The 19,602-nt window shown below is 42.2% G+C and overlaps 1 protein-coding gene across 2 annotated transcripts; it reads right to left on the bottom strand.

Moving 5' to 3' along the window:
* Positions 1-394: 394 nt before the first annotated feature.
* Positions 395-18,457, bottom strand: si:ch1073-126c3.2 (uncharacterized protein LOC555816 homolog). 2 transcript variants are annotated; one of them, XM_053333684.1, is made up of 7 exons: positions 18,387-18,457; positions 18,190-18,281; positions 17,174-17,288; positions 14,767-14,897; positions 12,536-12,650; positions 11,544-11,737; positions 395-589 (listed from the first exon to the last, which is right to left on the bottom strand). In XM_053333684.1, exons 1-6 carry the CDS (start codon positions 18,427-18,429, stop codon positions 11,562-11,564), a joined length of 672 nt encoding a protein of 223 aa, XP_053189659.1. In that variant the 5' UTR covers positions 18,430-18,457; the 3' UTR covers positions 395-589; positions 11,544-11,561. The 2 variants fall into 2 exon arrangements, with proteins under 2 accessions (XP_053189659.1, XP_053189660.1); XM_053333685.1 differs by lacking the exon at positions 395-589 and adding an exon at positions 1,067-1,091.
* Between the last annotated feature and the right edge of the window lie 1,145 nt (positions 18,458-19,602).

Genomic DNA, 19,602 nt, shown 5'->3' on the forward strand with positions numbered 1-19,602 from the left:
GAAGGATGGAAGGGAGGAAAGAAGGAAGGGACAAAGGGAGGACAGAAGGAAGGAAGGAAGGGAGGAAGAAGGAAGGAAGGAAAGGAGGGAGGAAGGAACAGTCAAAACAGACAGGGTCAATTTGACCCAGGAGGACGACACAAAGGTTAAGACAAGAGCAATTTAAGAGCGGGGGGGGGGGGGGGGTAATAAGTACTAGTTTAAATGGGTCAAAAAAACCAAGGTAAAAAGATAAAGATAAAGATAGTGTGATGGGTGGAGGTGGTAGGACCCAGTAGGACCCAGTTGGACCCAGTTGCAGCACAAAACACCAGTGAGCAGTTTGAAAAGGTCTTTATTTTAGTCTTAACAGGTACATACATGATGTGTAGATGTGTAGGTAACAGGCAGGGCTCAGGGTCACCAGGGTCACCAAAGACAGAGTTGGCAGTAGGTAATAAGACTATGCCAGTATCACTCACGGACATGAGGTTGACCAAGCTGGAAGTTCTGTGCTCTCCTGACAGGATCGAAGCCAGAGGACGCCACACAGCCACAGGCGATACTCAGGGTCAGGGTCTGGGTCAGGGTCAGGGTCAGGGTCAGGAGGCTGGGGAAGACACAAGGAGAGTCGAAACCAGGAAACCAGTCTGTGAATTAGTGCTGGAAGGTCTGGCATGAAGCAGATGCAAAATGACGATCTTCTTCTTCTTCTTCTGTTTAATGGCGGTTGGCAAATAACAAATTGGTGCATTACCGCCACCTACTGGAATGGAGGGGGAAGGAAGGAAGGAAGGTAGGGAGGAAGGATGGAAGGGAGGAAACATGGAAGGAGGGAGGGAGGAAGGAAACAAGAAAGGAGGGAGGGAGGAAGGAAACAAGGAAGGGAGGAAGAAAGGGACAGACAGAAGGAAGGAAAGAAGGAAGGAAAGGAGGGAGGGAGGAAGGAACAGTCAAAACAGACAGGGTCAATTTGACCTGGGATGATGACAAAGCACTCACAGACATGAGGTTGACCAAGCTGGAAGTTCTGGGCTCTCCTGACAGGATCGAAGCCAGAGGACGCCACACAGCCACAGGCGATACTCAGGGTCAGGGTCTGGGTCAGGAGGCTGGGGAAGACACAAGGAGAGTCGAAACCAGGAAACCAGTCTGTGAATTAGTGCTGGAAGGTCTGGCATGAAGCAAATGCAATATAACGATCTTCTTCTTCTTCTGTTTAATGGCGGTTGGCAAACAACGAATTGGTGCATTACCGCCACCTACTGGAATGGAGTGTGGATCAAAGTGGCTATAACACCCTCTCCAATATAACTAAATAAATACTAAAAGAAAAAAAAAAACATTAAACCACTCACTCTAAGAAACTCTAACATCAATTGCCAACACCTACCTCCACACACATGCTCTACTGTTTCAGGTGTTATGTTTCCCTGTTTGCTTCCTTCCTTCCTTCCTCCCTTCCTTCCTTCCTTCCTTACTGCCTTCCTTCCTTCCTTCCGTCTTTCATCCTGTCTTCTCTTCCTTCTTTTCCTTCCTTCCTTCTTTCTATCTGTCCTTCCTCCCTTTCTTCCTCCCTTCCTTCCTCCCTTTCTTCCTTCCTTCCTTCCTTCCTTCCTTCTTTTTAATAATCCGGCCCACCTGAGATTAAATTAGGCAGTACGTGGCCCTTGAATGAACAAACCAACCAAGGATCCTTCCTTCCTTCTTTCAAGTCTTCTTTTTCTTTCTTTCTTCCTTCCTTCCTTCCTTCCTTCTTTTTAATAATCCGGCCCACCTGAGATTAAATTAGGCAGTATGTGGCCCTTGAATGAACAAACCAACCCAACTCAGCTCTCCATAATGAAGGTCTATATGAGCCGGCTTTATTAAAAATGATTTTTTGGACAGTAATGGAAGTCTATGTTACGGAGGAATATGATATATCAAGCTTTTTGGATACACACACACAGTACAGTACTTGGAAGTAGATGAATTCCTTATTGGATTGAGTCTGCACGTGAGATTTGTTGATGATAAGAACAAAAAAACAAAAAAAAAAAAAAAAAAAAAAAATTGCCAGCAAGCCCATCCTTTGAACTCTGGGTACAAATTAAGAAGTGCCCCTTAAAGATGTTAAACAGACAGCTTCAATAATCAAAGTGTTCTGGTTGATGTTTCCCAGCAGTCACATCTCACCTCAAAGCAACCAGTCAGCCTTTGAGATTTGCTTCAGTTGGATGATTTTTTTCAGACTGAGACTAAATTTCTGAACTTGATTTACTGCTGACGGTCGCGCTTCTGTGCTCAGTAATTTGTCCCTCGGGGCTTTCTGTGTACCTTTGCCCCTGCATGGCAGCACCCTTGGGAGAGAGCATTACCAAATACAGAACAATGGGGGGCTGTATACTATAGTGTAGAGTGGAGTGGAGCTTGTTAACTTAACTCAGCCCATCAGTCTAGTGGAGTGCTGTTGATAATCCCTCTATATGCTGATACCCTAAACCTCTAACAGCTGGGTCATTTTCCCTCACAACTAATTTAGGAGTATTTTATATTATGGTTGTTCATCATATTAACAATAAATCTCATTAAAAAGACCAAAAACTAACAATGATCCCACGAACAAAGGAGTCACAGATCCTCATTTCCTGTTAACCTTTGACCTCGCGGCCGCCACAAATCACCCCTGGTATTAACTTAACGGTCAAACAAGCTCATTTCAACTCAACAGCCGATGTGATGTAGAAATCGGGCTCTGAGTGTTCCCATAATAATCACTTAAATTCATGTTTTTAATGAATCTGAAATCTGTCTATCAGGACTTTATAAAAGCTTTGAACAAACGATTATCTTAATTAAGTTATTTTTTTATGTTTATGTTCTTTACCACTAAAGAAGAAAGGAAGGAAGGAAGGAACAAAGGAAGGAAAGAAAGGAGTAAGGATGGAGTGAGAGAGGGAGGGAGGAAAGAAAGAAGGAAGGAAGGAGTAGGGAGGAAAGGAGGAAGGAAGCTAGGAAGGAAGGAAGGAAAGGAGTAAGGAGGGAGGCAGGAAGGAAGGAAGGAAGGAAGAAAGAAAAGGAGTAAGGAGGAAGGGAGGGAGGAAAGGAGGAAGGAAGGTAGGAAGGAAGGAAGGAAGGAATGGAGGGAGGAAGGAAGGAAGGAAAGAAAGAAATAAAGGAGTAAGGAAGGAATGAAAGAAAGGAAGGGAGGTAGGAAAGAAGGAACGAAAGAAAAAGAAAGAAGCAAGGAAGGATGGAAGGAAGAGAGAAAAGAAGTATGGAAGGAGGGGGAAGAAGGAAGGAAAAAATAAAGAAAGATGGAGGATGGAAGTAAAGAAGGAACAGTCAAAAGAGACGGGGTCAATTTGACCCGGGAGGACGACAGGAGGGTTAAAATCAAGCAGATTAACATTAACTTGCTTTCTATAAAACAGGAAACAGAACTGCTGCCATCCAATGAACTGGGTGGTTGATTTTAATCTAGAGACAATATAAAACTTAATATTTCTATACTATTATTATTATTATTATTATTATTATTAATATGTCTGTATTTTTTTTATCAATGAAAGAGAGAGTTTGATAAAGTTACATTTTAAACTCTGAATCTATTCATGATAAAGTCACACGTTCTGTTTAATGACGTTGGTGCCATCATGTAATCATCTCGTCTTAGTCATAGAAGAAGAAGAAGAGGTTTGTTGACGAGCGTCTTTATTAATAGCTCAATCCCCCCCGCCCCCCCCCCCCCCCCCCCCCCCCCCCCCCCCCCCCCCCGTGTGTGTGTGTGTGTGTGTGTGTGTGTGTGTGTGTGTGTGTCACTATCAGCATGAATCATGAATGTGAAGAAGAGAGAGAGAAAAAAAAGGTTTTACTTCAGCTCATTCAGTTTAAGGAAGGAAGGAAGGAAAGGAGGGAGGGAGAAAGGAAAGGATGGAGGGAGGAAAGAAAGGAGTAAGGAGAGAGGGAGGGAGGAAAGAAGGAAGGAAGGAGGAAGGGAGGGAGGAAAGGAGTAAGGCGGGAGGAAGGAAGGAAAGAAAGGAGTAAGGAGGGAGGAAAGAAGGGTCCTCCTCCTTCTCCTCATCATCATCTTCCTCCTCCTCTCCCTCTTCCTCCTCCTCCTCTTCTTCCTCCTCCTCCCCCTCTTCCTCCTCCTCCTCTCCCTCTTCCTCCTCCTCCTCTTCTTCCTCCTCCTCTCCCTCTTCCTCCTCTCCCTCTTCCTCCTCCTCCTCCTCCACCCATCCCCTCCTCATCCTCCTCCTCTCCCTCCTCCTCCTCTCCCTCTTCCCCCTCCTCCTCCTACTCCTCCTCCACCCACCCACCCCCCCCCCTCCTCCTCCTCCACTCATGCCCTCCTCCTCCTCCCTCTTCCTCCTCATCATCCTGTTCCTCCTCCAACTCCTCTTCCTCATCCTCTCCCTCTTCCTCCTCCTCTTGCTCCTCTCCCTCCTCCTCCTCCTCATCCACCCATCCCCTCCTCCTCCTCTTCCTCCTCCTCCTCCTCTCTGTCTGTAAACTCACAAGCTTTTTCATTTGTTTATCAGGCTGAGAAAAGAACTGGAGACGCATAAAGAAGGAGAGCAGGAACTTCTACAAGAGGCTCTCCGCTCAGAATTACACTTCCTGCAGTCAGTAAGTCCCATATAACACACACACACACACACACACACACACACACACACACACACACACACACACACACACACACACACACACACACACACACACACACACACACACCACACACACACACACACACACACACATATATAAACTGTATTTATGAGTTACGTTTTATTTGAGAGGAACTTTGTGTTTCTGTTCATCCTCATGCTTTAGTGCAGGGATGTCAAACATGAGGCCCGTGGGCCAGATCCGGCCCGCCGAGGGGTCCGATCCGGCCCACTTTCCTTATTCCTCCCTTCCTTGCAAATTCCCTTCCTTCCTTTCTGTGTTCTTTTTCTTCCTTCCTTCTTTCCTTATATCTGTCCTTCCTTCCTCCCTTCTTTCAAGTCCTCTTTCTTCCTTCCTTCCTTCCTGTCTTCTTTTTCTTCTTTCCTTCTTTCTTTCCATCTGTCCTTTCTTCCTTCCTTCTTTCAAGTCTTCTCTTCCTTCCTTCTTTCATCCTGTCTTCTCTTCCTTCTCCTCCTTTTCCTTCCTTCCTTCCTGTCTTCTTTTTCTTCCTTCCTTTTTTCTTTCCATCTGTCCTTTCTTCCTTCCTTCTTTCAAGTCTTCTTTCTTCCTTCCGTCCTTCCTTCCTTCCGTCTTTCATCCTGTCTTCTCTTCCTTCTCCTCCTTCTTTCTATCTGTCCTTCCTCCCTTTCTTCCTTCTTTCAAGTCTTCTTTTTCTTCCTTCCTTCCTTCTTTCATTCCTGTCTTCTCTTCCTTGTCCTCCTTCTTTTCCTTTTCCTTCCTTCCTTCCTTTCAAGTCCTTTTCCTTCCTTCCTTCCTTCCTGTTCTTTTTCTTCCTTCTTTCATTCTTGTCTTCTCTTCCTTCTCCTCCTTCTTTTCCTTCCTTTCTATCTGTCCTTCCTCCCTTTCTTCCTTCCTTCTTTCCTTCCATCTGTCCTTCCTTCAAGTCTTCTCTTTCTGCCTTCCTTTCTTCCTTCCTTCTTTCCTTCCTTCCTTCCGTCCTTCATCCTGTCTTCCCTTCCTTCTCCTTCTTTTCCTTCCTTCCTTCTTTCCTTCCATCTGTCCTTCCTTCCTTCTTTCATGTCTTCTTTTTCCTTCATTCCTTCCTTCTTTCTTTCCTTCCTTCTTTCCTTCCTTCCTTCCGTCTTTTTAATGATCCGGCCTACCTGAGATTAAATGAGGCAGTATGTGGCCCTTGAATGTGTTCCCTGTAAACTTAAATTCATTTTTGTCTTCTCTCTTTTCTTTTCTTTTTTTTCTTTTTTTTTTTTTTTGTAGAAGCTGGACAGCAGCCAGAGGAGTGAGCAGCATTAGATTTGGCACAATGCTACAGGAAGGTCACCGTGGTTCACTGTCAGTCTCTCTTTTGTTGAAAAATAAAACATGTGGATGAATAGACAGCAGCAGAGAAAGAAGAGAAGAGAAGAGAAGAAAGAAGATAGAAAAGGAAAGTATGGATAGACAGGAATTCTAAATGATATGAGTTGTGTGTAATTCATCCTGGTGTCTTTGTTTCCATTGTTGGTGTTTTATTATTTACTTTCATGAAAGAGCAGATTCCTTTCTAATGTGTGGCCTTCGTCAATGTACTGACAGCTTCTATTGAAATGCTAGTTTAGTGTACAGTAACTTTTTAAGGCTAAGGGAACACTGCAGGTATAACTCTTATTATAAGCAGCTGGTTTAATGTGATATAGTTTGTTTTATATTTAATTCATTTTCACATAATTACAACTAAACATACACATAGTGGACAAAATGTAATGCTCCTCTCTCTCTCTCTCTCTCTCTCTCTGTCTCTCTCCCTCTCTCTCTGTCTGTCTATCTCTCTCTCTCTCTCTGTGTGTGTCTCTCTCCCTCTCTCTCTCTGTCTATCTCTCTCTCTTCCTCTCTCTCTCTCTGTCTATCTCTCGCTCTCTCTCTCTCTGTCTCTCTCTCTGTCTGTCTATCTCTCTCTCTCTCTCTCTCTGTCTCTCTCCCTCTCTCTCTCTGTCTATCTCTCTCCCTCTCTCTCTCTCTGTCTATCTCTGTCTCTCTCTCTTTCTGATCCTCTCTCTCTCTCTCACTCTGTCTCTCTCTCTCTGTCTGTCTATCTCTCTCTCGCTCTCTCTGTCTATCTATCTCTCCCTCTCTCTCTCTCTGTCTATCTCTCTCTCTCTCTCTCTCTCCCTCTCTCTCTCTCTGTCTCTCTGTCTCTCTCCCTCTCTCTCTGTCTATATATCTCTCTCTCTATCTATCTCTCTCTCTCTCTCTCTCTCTGCTGTTATGTGCAGTAACAGCATCTATAAACATGATAGCATACTGCCCTCTAGTGTATAAAGAGCAGCATTGCTATTATGGAGGGATTGTTGAATTAAAGCACAGACTGATTTCAGTATATGAACTTAACACTTAAACATATATAGCTTTTAAATGAGTTTATCCTCCATAATTGTTGTTGTAGTACATATTTAATATTTGAATTGGTTTAATTCAGTTACTCATACTGAGTTTTGTACTTTTAATAAAACAGACTGCTCACCTGGACTTTATTTTTTTATCACATCCACCACATCTGTTATTTTTATTTATATATATATTATTTTTAAAGTATAATATGCCTGTATACTGTTGCATCTATCTATCTATCTATCTATCTATCTATCATCCATCCATCTCTCTCTCTCTCTCTCTCCCTATCTATTTATCTACAGTATCTATCTATCATCCATCTATCTATCCATCCATCTATTCGTGCATCTATCTATCTATCCATCCATCCATCCATCTATTTGTGCATCTATCTATCTATCTATCTATCCCTCCCTATCTATCTATCTATCTATCTATCTATCTATCTATCCATCTATCCATCCATCCATCCATCTATTTGTGCATCTATCTATCTATCTATCTATCTATCTATCTATCTATCTATCCCTCCCTCCCTCCCTATCTATCTATCTATCTATCTATCTATCTATCTATCTATCTATCTATCTATCTATCTATCTATCTATCCATCCATCTATCCATCCATCCATACATACATCTATCCATCTATGTATCTATCTATCTATCTATCCATCCATCCATACATACATCTATCCATCTATGTATCTATCTATCTATCTATCCATCCATCCATTCATCTATCACACAGGCTTTACTGTTAGAGTGGCAAATCCCATTTTTTCTTTTCTTTACACGAGAGTAGAAAAATATATGCATACCCCCGAATATTCTTCTGATTCTGTTTTATTTTTTTTAGGCTTCCCCCCAAATGTCAGAACCTGGCTGCTGGGATTCGCTCCCATGCAGCCCTGAGAGCATTAATGAGGTCCGACACAGACAGATGTTGGGTGATACAGTCTGGCCCCATAGTTGATGATCCAGTTCATCCTATGAAGTTGTTGGATGGGGGGGTTTGAGGTCAGGATAGAGAAGCCAGTCGAGTATGTATAGGCCTGGCTTTGTGCATGGCAGGGGGATGGGGGGGGCATCGTCATGTTGAAACAGCTGTCAGCAACATTTTAAAATATCCTCCCCTCTGATTGGAAGTCTTGTCGAGTCGTTAGGCAGGTTGGTGTGTTGTTGATCAGACTTATACTTTGGTGAAATGTGAGACTCAGTTAACCCTCCTGTCGTCCTCCCGGGTCAAATTGACCCTGTCTGTTTTGACTGTTCCTTCCTTCCTTCCTTCCTTCCTTCCTTCCTTCCTTCCTTCCTTCCTTCCTTCCTTCCTTTCTCCCTCCTTCCCTCCCTCCCTCCTACCTCCTTTCTTCGTTATTTCCTCCATCCTTCCTTCCTTCCTTTCCTTCCTCCTTTCCTTTCCTTCCTCCCTTCCTTCTTTCCTTTCCTCCCTTCCTTTCCTTCCTCCCTTCCTTCTTTCCTTTCCTCCCTTCCTTTCCTTCCTCCCTCCTTTTCTTCCCCCTTTCCTTCCTTCGTCCCTCCCTCCTGTCCTTCCTTCTTCCTCCTTTCCTTACTTCCTTCCTTCCCCCCTCCCTTCCTTCTTCCTCCTTTCCTTACTTCCTTCCTTCTTCCTCCTTTCCTTCCTTCTTCCTCCTTTCCTTCCTTCTTCCTTCCTCCCTTCCCTCCTAGACTCGAGTCTGCTGCCACTCAAGGGGAAATGTGTGACATCACCACAGTTAAAACCGACCAGTCCGCAGACAATCAGTCCTGTAATTGATGATTAGACAGTCTGTTAGCCTGCACCCAAGGGTCACACTGCAGGTCATTGTCTCTCTGATTAGAGTGAGTCCTAATAGAATGATGTGGAATATCAATGACCAGCCAGCCTAATGAAATCCTCCAATCCCCATTTTGACTTTTTGGCCTTGACCTCGGCGAGGCACGTCTGGATGTGTTGGCAAAAAAAAAAAAAAAAAGCGTGGAGCAGACGGAACGGCAGACAAAGCAATCCATTTGTCTGAGTGGGTAATCCCATTTGTAATTGCTGCTCTCATCCAGACCTCATGTTCAAGCACATGAAATATTGAACGACTTAACAAAATATCAAGTGAGGCCAAAATGAGAAGTGTTGGATGGAGAGAAGCGAGGACGACAATCAGACACTAGCAGGAATATCTGTCTGTACTCCTTCTGCCATTATAGCACTTATACAGCTTTATTTGCAGTGTTGGGGGTAACAGGTTACTTCTGTGTTAGAGTACTTGGATTACTTTCTAACGTAACATTTTATTTCTGCAATTTAAGTACTCAGTTGTTTCCATACGTTTTTAAAAAGGTAATCCGTTACTATTTTTTAACCCTTTGTAGGACACTCATTGAAAGGAAAGGAGGAAGGAAGGAAGGAGGGAGGAAGGAAAGGAAGCAAGGACGGAGGAAAGAAGGAAGGAAGGAAGGTAGGGGGGAGGAAAGAAAGAGAGAAGGAGGGAGGGAGGAAGGGAAGAACAGATGGAAGGAAGGAAAGGAAGGAATGGGGATGGCGGAAGGAAAGAAGGAAGGGAGGAGAGAAGGAGGGAGGTGGGAGGACAGATGGAAGGAAGGAAAGGAAGGAAGGACGGAGGAAATAAGGAACGAGGGAGGGAGAAAGGAAAAGAGGAAGAGAAGAAAGAAGGCAGGGATGAAGGAAAGGAAGGAAGGAAGGACAGAGGAAATAAGGAATGAGGGAGGGAGAAAGGAAAAGAGGAAGGGAAGAAAGAAGGCAGGGAGGAAGGAAAGAAGGAAGGAAGGAAGGAAGGATATTTTGGGATATTTACAGAAGTTACCAAATATAATTATTTGCCCAATAAAGGGTTAACCAACTATTCCTGTAGTTATACCTTTTTGCTACAAATTTGCACCAAGATGGCAGAAGGAGAAGGGACAGCATTCACTTCATGGAAATATTCACATTATTTTTGAATTTTGTGGGAGGAAATAACACTTCCTTCTTGAAATAGCTTGTTTTGCCTCGCTAATAGTCCAAATAAGAAATACTCATATCACATAGTAACAACAATAAGAAACATATAGCCAATCCTCACAATCATGAAGCCAGTGATGACAGAGCTTCTTTTGAATTTAGTTTTTTTTTTTAAAGATGAAATACCCAATTTACTAATTACTTATTACTTTATGTATCAACTGCAGTGCCCTCTACAGTAGTGACTGTGCTCTATTAAACGTTAGTCTGACTCACAGGATGCAGACTGTAGAAATAAGTCTGACATTGATTCTCCTCACCTTCAGTTATTAACAACCTAAAAACTCAAAATGGAAAGTTTTGATAAAGATTTGGATCGATGTGCAGATTCATTACACTTCACACGAGCTTCTGTGATATCCGTTTAATAACGTTTTGCAGGAGTTACATACAGCTGTTAAATCATCTGTGGTTGTAATGAGTGTGGTAACTGTGAGCTCCTCCAGGGCTAAAGTATGGGGCAGGTTTCTCCTCCAAGGCACAGATGATTAACTTATATTTGTCTTTATCAGTGAAAGGCGTATCACACAGTCGACACACATCTACTGTGTTTATGAGGCGTTATATTTTGTCGGGGATTTAGTCATTTTAATGCTAGAGCTCACTTCCCTACATACAAATGTTCCACCAAAACAAGACAAGTGGAGCTTCGTCTGGCTATGGGAGACAAATTTGATGTAATATAATTGTCATTAAATGATTAAATGTAGGAAGGATAATCTCAGGTCTTTTTTAACCCTCCTGTTGTCCTCGAGAAAGGAAAGAAGGAAGGAAGGAAGGAGGGGAGGAAAAGAGGATGGAAGGAAAGAAGGACAGAGGAAAAAAGAAAGGGAGGAAAGAAACAGAGAAGGAGGAAGGAAAGAAGGAAGGAGGAGAGGTAACAAAGAGGGAGGGAGGAAGGAAGGGATAAAGGGGGATGGAGGAAGGAAAGAAGGAGGGAGGAAGGAAGGAAAAAATGACAGAGGATGAAGGAAGGAAGGAGGGAAGGTAACAAAGAGGGAGAAAGGAAAGAAGGAAGGACAAAGGAAGGTAACAAAGAGGGAGGAAGGAAGGAAGAAAGGGGGATGGAGGAAGGAAAGAAGGAGGGAGGGACGAAGGAAGGAAGGAAAGAAGGACAGAGGACAGAAGGAAGGAAGGAAGGTAACAAAGAAGGAGGGAGGAAGGAAAGAAGGAAGGATAGAGGAAGAAAGGAAAGAAGGACAGACGAAGGAAGGAAGGAAGGAAAGAAGGAAGGATAGAGGTAGGAAGGAAACAAGGACAGATGAAGGAAGGAAGGAAGGAAGGAAGAAAGAAAGAGTCAAAACAGACTGGGTCAAGTTGACCCGGGAGGAAACACTTGTTATTGATTCTCTGATGATGCTCTTTGGCGCCACCCTCAGGCCAAATGTTATATGGCATAATAAAAAAAAAGTAAAGTAGTTGAAAAATTAAAAACTTTATGCACAAACTCCAACAAAGGGAACTACTCAGGTTGAACCACTTAATACTGAAATTCAACTTTGCATAATTTTTTTTTTCAAATACTAGCAAAGCTTAATTTCACCTTAGAGAGACTTTCACTTCACGATCGTCCACATACAAGACAGAAAGACTTCATCTCTCCCTCAATTCCTTCTTTCTTCAGCTCAGCGATAAAATCGCTCTCGATGGTGTTCACCGGTTCGCTGCTCTCCTTAGATGTCATGCAGTCCTTTGGAAAATATGCCGTCTCCGCTCCTGAAATTTGAATAGGTGTTTCTAGAAAAAGGTGAGACAAGAAAAGTCAAGTTGAGATCACAATTTCACGATTTTGATCCTACTTGAATGTTATAGGATGCGACTCTTAAAGATAGTTAACCCTCCTGTTGTCCTCGAGTCAAGGAAGGAAGGGAGGGAGGAAAGGAGGAAGGAAGGAAGGGAGGAAGAAAGAAGGATGGAAGGGAGGGCGGAAGGAAGGATGGAAGGAAAGGAGGGAGGGAGGAAAGAAGGAAGCAAGGTAGGAAGGAAAGAAGGAAGGGAGGAAGGTACGGGGGAGGAAAGAAAGAGAGAAGGAGGGAGGAAGGGGAGAAGGAAAGGAGGGAGGGAGGAAGGATGGAGGAAAGAAGGAAGGTGAGAGGGAGGAAGGAAAGAAAGGAGGGAGGAAAGAAAGAGAGACGGAGGGAGGAAGGGGGAAGGAAAGGAAGAAGGAAAGGAGGGAAGGATGGAAGGAAAGGAGGGAGGGAGGGAGGGAGGAAAGAAGGAAGCAAGGTAGGAAGGAAAGAAGGACAGAGGAAAGAAGGGAGGGAGGAAAGAAAGAGAGACGGAGGGAGGAAGGGGGAAGGAAAGGAAGGAAGGAAAGGAGGGAGGGAGGGAAAGAAGGAAGGTGAGAGGGAGGGAGGAAAGAAGGAAGGAAGGACAGAGGAAAGAAGGAAGGGAGGAAAGAAAGAGAGAAGGAGGGAGGCAGGGGGGAAGGAAGGAAGGAGGAAAGAAGGAAGGAAGGAAGGAAGGAAGGAACAGTCAAAAGAGACGGGGTAATTTGACCTGTGAGGACGACATGAAGGTTAAAGTCAGTCTTACCGTTACAGACAGCCAGCTTGTTTCCTCCTACGTATTGAGTGTTCCATTTAAATCTGGTCTGAGCGCCGCACTCATCGTATAAACGACTCCGCCTGAGGAAACCAAAGTCAAAACCCTGTGAAAGAAAACACACATTATCCTCCATCATTACCCTTTTATACACAGAACTGTCTTTAAAATGTTCATGTTTCTATTAACCCTCCTGTTGTGCTCCCGGGTCAAATTGACCCCATCTCTTTTGACTGTTCCTCACTTCCTTCCTTCTCTCCTTACTTCCTTCCTCTTTTCCCCCTTCCTTCCTTCCTTCCTCTTTTCCTTCCTTCTTTCTTTCCTCCTTTACTCCCTTCTTTTGTTCCTTCCTCATTTCCTTCTTTCCCCACTTCCTTTCTTCCTTCCTTCCTCTTTCCTTCCTTCCTTCGTTCCTTCCTCATTTCCTTCCTTCCTCATTCCTTCTTTCCTCTCCTTACTTCTTTCCTCTTTTCCTCCTTCCTTCCTTCCTTCCTCCCTCTTTTCCTCCCTTCCTTCCTTCCTTCTTTCCTCCTTTACTCCCTTCCTTTGTTCCTTCTTCATTTCCTTCTTTCCCCACTTCCCTCCTTCCTTTTTCCTCCCTTCCTTCGTTCCTCTTTCCTCCCTTCCTTCCTCATTTCCTCCCTTTCTTCCTCCCTCTTTTCCTCCTTTCCCCAATTCCTTCCTTCCTCATTTCCTTCCTTCCTTCCTTGACCTGAGCACAACAGGAGGGTTAAAAAAGAATAAACAGAGCTGCAGAATTTAATCTGCAACTATTTTGATCATTTATTGATTATTTTAGTTTTTTTTTTAAGCAGAAATGCCCAAAATGTGCATGTTCCAGCTTCTGAAATGTGAAAAATTGCTGCTTTTCTCCATTTTATATAATTATACACTGAATATTTTTCGGATTTTGACTGTTGGTCAGACATCACAAGTCATCTAATGCAGTCCATATATGAAGAGTCTGTCTTCAGACTGGCACAGAGAGCGTCTTTCCGATTCGGCCCACATCCTCATCAATCCAGAATACCAACTGTTACCATCTGGCAAACGTTAAAGAACCCCCATATGCAAGTTTAACAGATTTAAATATTTATTCATCCCTACTTCCATTAGAATAATAAATAAGACTTTGTAAACTGGGTGAGGTATGCATTGCTGTCATGTTGATGCTGCTAGGATTGGTATAATCCCCTCACTGTTACCCTGTATAGAAATTTGTGGGAATGTGCAATATGTGTACTTATTATATGCATGTATTTATTGAGTCAACAGGGAGCATTGTATTATTTGTTGTTGTGCAAATATGCAACTTTATTTTTATTTTCTTTGTTCTTTTAACTATGGCAGCAGCTTGTCTCAGCACTTAGAGCCCAAGACAAATTTCCCTTTGGGGACAATAAAGTATCTATCTATCTCTCTATCTATCTATCTATCTATCTATCTATCTATCTATCTATCTATCTATGATAAAAATATAAACAATACATACATAAAGTAATAAAGGTGTTGAATATTCCTATTATCCTGCCAATCTATCTATCTATCTATCTATCTATCTATGATAAAAATATAAACGATACATACATAAAGTAATAAAGGTGTTGAATATTCCTATTATCCTGCCAATCTATCTATCTATCTATCTATCTATCTATCTATCTATCTATCTATCTATCATAAAAATATAAACGATACATACATAAAGTAATAAAGGTGTTGAATATTCCTATTATCCTGCCAATCTATCTATCGATCTATGATAAAAATATAAACGATACATACATAAAGTAATAAAGGTGTTGAATATTCCTATTATCCTGCCAATCTATCAATCTATCTATCTATCTATCTATCTATCTATCATAAAAATATAAACAATGCATACATGAAGTAATAAAGGTGTTGAATATTCCTATTATCCTGCCAATCTATCTATCTATCTATCTATCTATCTATCTATCATAAAAATATAAACAATGCATACATGAAGTAATAAAAGTGTTGAATATTCCTATTATCCTGCCAATCTATCTATCTAACTATCTATCTATCTATCTATCTATCTATCTATCTAATCACTTCACCTTGGTAAATTAATTGACATTTTTCACTGTTATCTGACACTTCAGAGAGATTTTAAGAAAATAAATATCAGGTTAATCAATAATGAGAATAATCATAAATTGCACTCCTATTATAAAATCATATGTACCACTTACATGGTTGCACAAAGGTTTGCAGTAGCGCGTAGTAGTGTTGCGTTGCTTGTCGGCCACTGTGACACACGCCAACCCTCCATTGTCGGGAACTTCGGCTTCAGGGCATTGTTCTGGCTCAGCACCTCGGCATTCTGCATATATATCAAAGATTATTTAATAAATGAGGATTATAAAACATTTTTAATACTCCAACTCTTCATCTGCAGCCCTATGATGCATCCTTCATGCCTGAGCTCTGCCCCACCTGTGAAAAACCAGATTTATATATTTATAATATTTTTATTTTTTATTTCTGGCTTACATGAAAAGCCCTTTTTTTGGCAATTACAACTTTCAAGAGTCCGTGTGTAGAAATGAGACCTTGACATTTAGTCTTAATTATTCAGAGTTCATTCAGTGTTAGATTTAAAGTGCCTTGACAAATAGGATCAATCTGATGCACCATTCTGCTCTCCATGAGGACTCACTGTTTGAAAAGCGTTGCACTTTAATCTTAATTAGTGTGCACTTAGACATATTTCCATCATTAGTATAAAAATAAAAGTAAAGTACAGTCCAGAGTAACCTTTCATTGAATATATGAATAATATCAGCTGTCATGTTTCCACTTCTATGCAAGTTTTATTAACCCTCCTGTTGAGAAAGAAGAAAGAAAGGAAGGGAGGGAGGGAGGCAGGAAGAAGGAAGGAAAAGAGGTAAGGAGGAAGGAAGGAAAGAAGGACAGAGGAAGGAAGGAAGGAAGGAAGGAAAGAAAGACGGAGGGGGGAGGGAAAGAAGGGAGGAAGGAAGGAGGGAAAGAAAGAAAGAGAGATGGAAGGAAGGGAGGAAGGAATGAAGGACGGAGGAAAGAAGGAAGGAAGGAGGGAGAGAAATGAAAAGAGGAAGGAAGGAAAGAAGGACAGAAGAAAAATGGAAGGGAGGAAGGAAAGAAGGGGGATGAAGGACGGAGGAAAGAAGGAAGGGAGGAAAGAGAAAAGGAGAGAGGAAGGACAGACGGAAGGAAGGAAGGAACAGAGGATGGGAGGAAAGAAGGAATAAAGAATAAATATGAATGTGACTACAAAATGCATCAGTATTATAATTAGGGCTGTCAGCGTTAACGCGTTAATCGCGATTAGATTAATGCAATCCATAACACGTTTTTTTTTAAACCGCATTTAAATGTTGCAAGCCTTTTTGTCCCTTCTACTCCCCCGTAGACGGCTCCTCTAGCTGTAGCGCTATGCTTTGAAGTGGCCTCCTGCAGTAAACCTACCGCGCTGATGGAAAGTAAGAGAGCTACTGGACTTTTGAACGGCTTGTTTAACTTTAAAACACTTCCAGACGCTTCAGTTGACAAGTCAAAAGTAAAATGCAACCTGTGTCAAACGGAGTTTAACTACCACCGGAGTACGTGGAGTTTGAGTTAGCACCTCCACGCTAAACACCCAGGTGCAGCCAAGCCAGCCTCAGCTCCACCAAAGGACCATTTTGGAGTGTGGGAGTCGCAGCAGAGCCGTGATTGATTCCCAGTTAAGACACTCTGGTAAGAAATACTTTACATTATGGGCTTAAAACTGCCTTCAAATGGAAAATAACAGGATTTTAAACATGCAATTCAAAACGTGATTAATCGTGATTAACTATAGAATTTCTGTGATTAATCTCGATTTAAAAAATTAATCTTTTGCCACCCTAATTATAATATATTGCTATTAGTCGTAGTAATGCTTGATTTTCTAGCTGAACACATCCTGAAGAGATTAGGCTTGTATGATTCAACACACCCACACACACACATCTCTTAGAATTACACCAGATGACATAAACCATAAATACATAAATATGTTCTGTTACATGATAAGTTCATCATTTTGTCAGCTGTCCATATGAACAGTGGTAGGAGGTAGGGAGCATAGAAGGGAAGGAGGAAAGGAAAGAAGGAAGGGAGGAAAGAAGGAATGAAGGACGGAGGAAAGAAGGAAGGAAGGAGGGAGGGAGAAACGAGAAGAGGAAGGAAGGAAGGAAAGAAGGACAGAAGAAAAATGGAAGGGAGGAAAGAAGGAAGGGGATGGAGGAAGGAAAGAAGGAAGGGAGGAAAGAGAGAAGGAGAGAGGAAGGACAGATGGAAGGAAAGGAGGACAGAGGAAGGAAAGGAGGAAGGAAGGAAGGAAAAGAGGAAGGAAGGAGGGAAGGAAAGAAAGAGAGGAGGGAGGGAGGAAGGAAGAACAGATGGAAGGAAGGAAGGGAGGAAGGAGGGAGGGAGGATAGAAGGGAGGGAGGAAAGGAATGAATCATTTTGTCAGCTGTCCATATGAGCAGTGGTAGAGGTTTTCCTCCTGTTCATATACGCACTATTTAAAGATCTCCTTCCTACTTCCTGCTCTCAGTGTAAAGTGATGGATCCTCCTCCTCCTCCTCCTCCTACCGTTCAGCTGGTGTTTGTGCAGAGTCTCAGTCAGGTTCCTCATGGAGAGCAGTAGTGAGGCTGTCCGCTGTGGGCTCCAGTCAGAGGGGGGGATTTCACCACACTCTACCACCACCTGTTGGTTCATAGTAGAAAAAGCACTTCCTGTTTTTTTTTTCCTCTGACTGTATGAGATTGACTGACAAATAAACTTTTTTTTTTCTCTTGGCAATAGGCAGATACAATATAAATGTTGGTCATCAAAATTAACCCACCCCCTACTCCCCCACCCTCTAGCCCCTCCTCCCCCACCCTTCTTGCATATCTAATTTTCTCCAGGTGCTAAGGGCTCATTAGGTCTCTCACCCAATGAATAAAGGTGTGTGTGTGTGTGTGTGTGTGTATGGGGGGAGGGGGGGAGGGGGGGAGGGGGGGATGCTGTTGTTTCCAGTTCTGGAGAATGAGACGCCTAGCTAATAGCGTTGCAATTTTTCTTTTTTAAATGACAGAAATTAATAATATCAAACTGGTTTAATGGTATTTTACATGTTATAGTAGCCTGTTTGGTTGGATGTACTGTATATATAAATGCTGTATGTATATATATAGATATATGTGTGTATATGTATATACACACATATATGAAATCTACCACCACCTGTTGGTTAATATTAGAAAAAGCACTTAGTAATTTATTAAAGCAGAAATACCAACAGGTTCCAGCTTCTGAAATATTAAAAATTGCTGCTTTTCTCCATTTTATATAATTGTACACTGAATATTTTTGGATTTTGACTGTTGTTCAGACAAGTCATTTAAACACTTCACCCCGGACTCTGGGGAATTATAATTGACATTTTTCACTGTTATCTGAAACTTTAGGGAGATTTTAAGAAATGAAAAATATCAAACTGGTTTTATGATATTTTTTAAACTAATAAGGCATAATGCATTACTTTACATGCTATACAGTAGTAGCCTGTTTGGTTGGATGTACTGTATATAAATGCTGTTTATATATTTACATGATAATATACCTTGAGATCAGCTGATAGACGATCCAACAGCTGAGCTTTCGAGCTGCAATCCTGGAGCACCGTTTCATGTGAAGCTGCAGAGAAGAATAACACTGCAAAAACAAAAAAAAAAACACATGCATATACTTTATAATATCCAGCTCACACTCTTTACATTAAAAGAACACCATATATATATTTATAACAGTGAGATTTACCTGCTAGAGAGCACAGCCAAATCAGTGTTTCCTTTAATGCCATGACCACTGAATTTAAGTTTCCTGACCCAGAACTGGAGGCAGAAAGCTGTGACAGGTGAATTTATTGACTCGGCTCATGGGGGCAAAGTTTACAGAAATTGGGTAATTTATATATTATGGTCTGCAGCCAAGATTGGAGTCACTGGATCATCAGTGTTTCGCAAACTCCCCTATCATCAAAACATCGACTTCAGTCTATGATGTAATGTGAACTTTTGGCTCAAGCGGAGTCGGACGTATGATTATATTTTATATTTGTACATGTTGATCTTTGCAGCCGACACGCAAACGTGACTATTTTATAGAAGTCGTTCAGATTTATTCATATTAAAACTTTTTTTAATGTTTTTTTTTTTCTTCCATTTTTGCATGGGCCTATTTTGTGCTGATGGGGGAGCTGGTAGTCCATGGCAACCACTACAATTAGCCTTTGTAGGAAGGAAGGAAGGACAGAGGAAGGAAGTAACTCCTTACTCCTTTCCTTCCTCTTTTCCTCCCTTCCTTCATCTTTTCCTCCCTCCTTACTCCTTTCCTTCCTTCCTTCCTTCCTTCCTTCCTTCCTTTTTTCCTCCCTCCTTACTCCTTTCCTTCCTTCCTTCCTCCTGTCCTTCCTTCCTCCTTTCATCCCTTCCTTCCTCTTTTCCTCTCTTCCTTCCTTCCTTCCTCATTCAATCCTTCCTTCTTATTTTCCTCCCTTCCTTCCTCATTCCTTCCTTCCTCTTTTCCTCCCTCCTTACTCCTTTCCTTCCTTCCTTCCTCCTGTCCTTCCTTCCTCCTTTCCTTCCTTCCTCCTTTCTTTCTTTCTTTCCTTTCTTCATTCTTCCCTTCCTTCCTCTTTTCCTCCCTTCCTTCCCTCCTCCTTCCATACTTCTTTCCTCCCCTCCCTTCCTTCCTCCTGTCCTTCCTTCCTCCTGTCCTTCCTCCATTCTTTCCTCCTCCCTCCTTTAAAACTTTTTTTTTTCTTATTTCCATTTTTTGCATGTGCCTGTTTTGTGCTGATGGGGGAGCTGGTAGTCCACGGCAACCGCTACAATTAGCCTTTGTAGTTTTCCTTTCTTTCTTCTTCTTCATCTCCTTTAAATAGGATGACACTACTACTTCTTAGTTGTGAGCCCATTATGAACACACACACACACAGACACACACACACACACACACACACACACACACAGCC

The sequence above is a fragment of the Scomber japonicus genome, chromosome 14 (genome assembly GCF_027409825.1).
Source record: "Scomber japonicus isolate fScoJap1 chromosome 14, fScoJap1.pri, whole genome shotgun sequence".
Classification (NCBI taxonomy): Eukaryota; Metazoa; Chordata; class Actinopteri; order Scombriformes; family Scombridae; genus Scomber; species Scomber japonicus.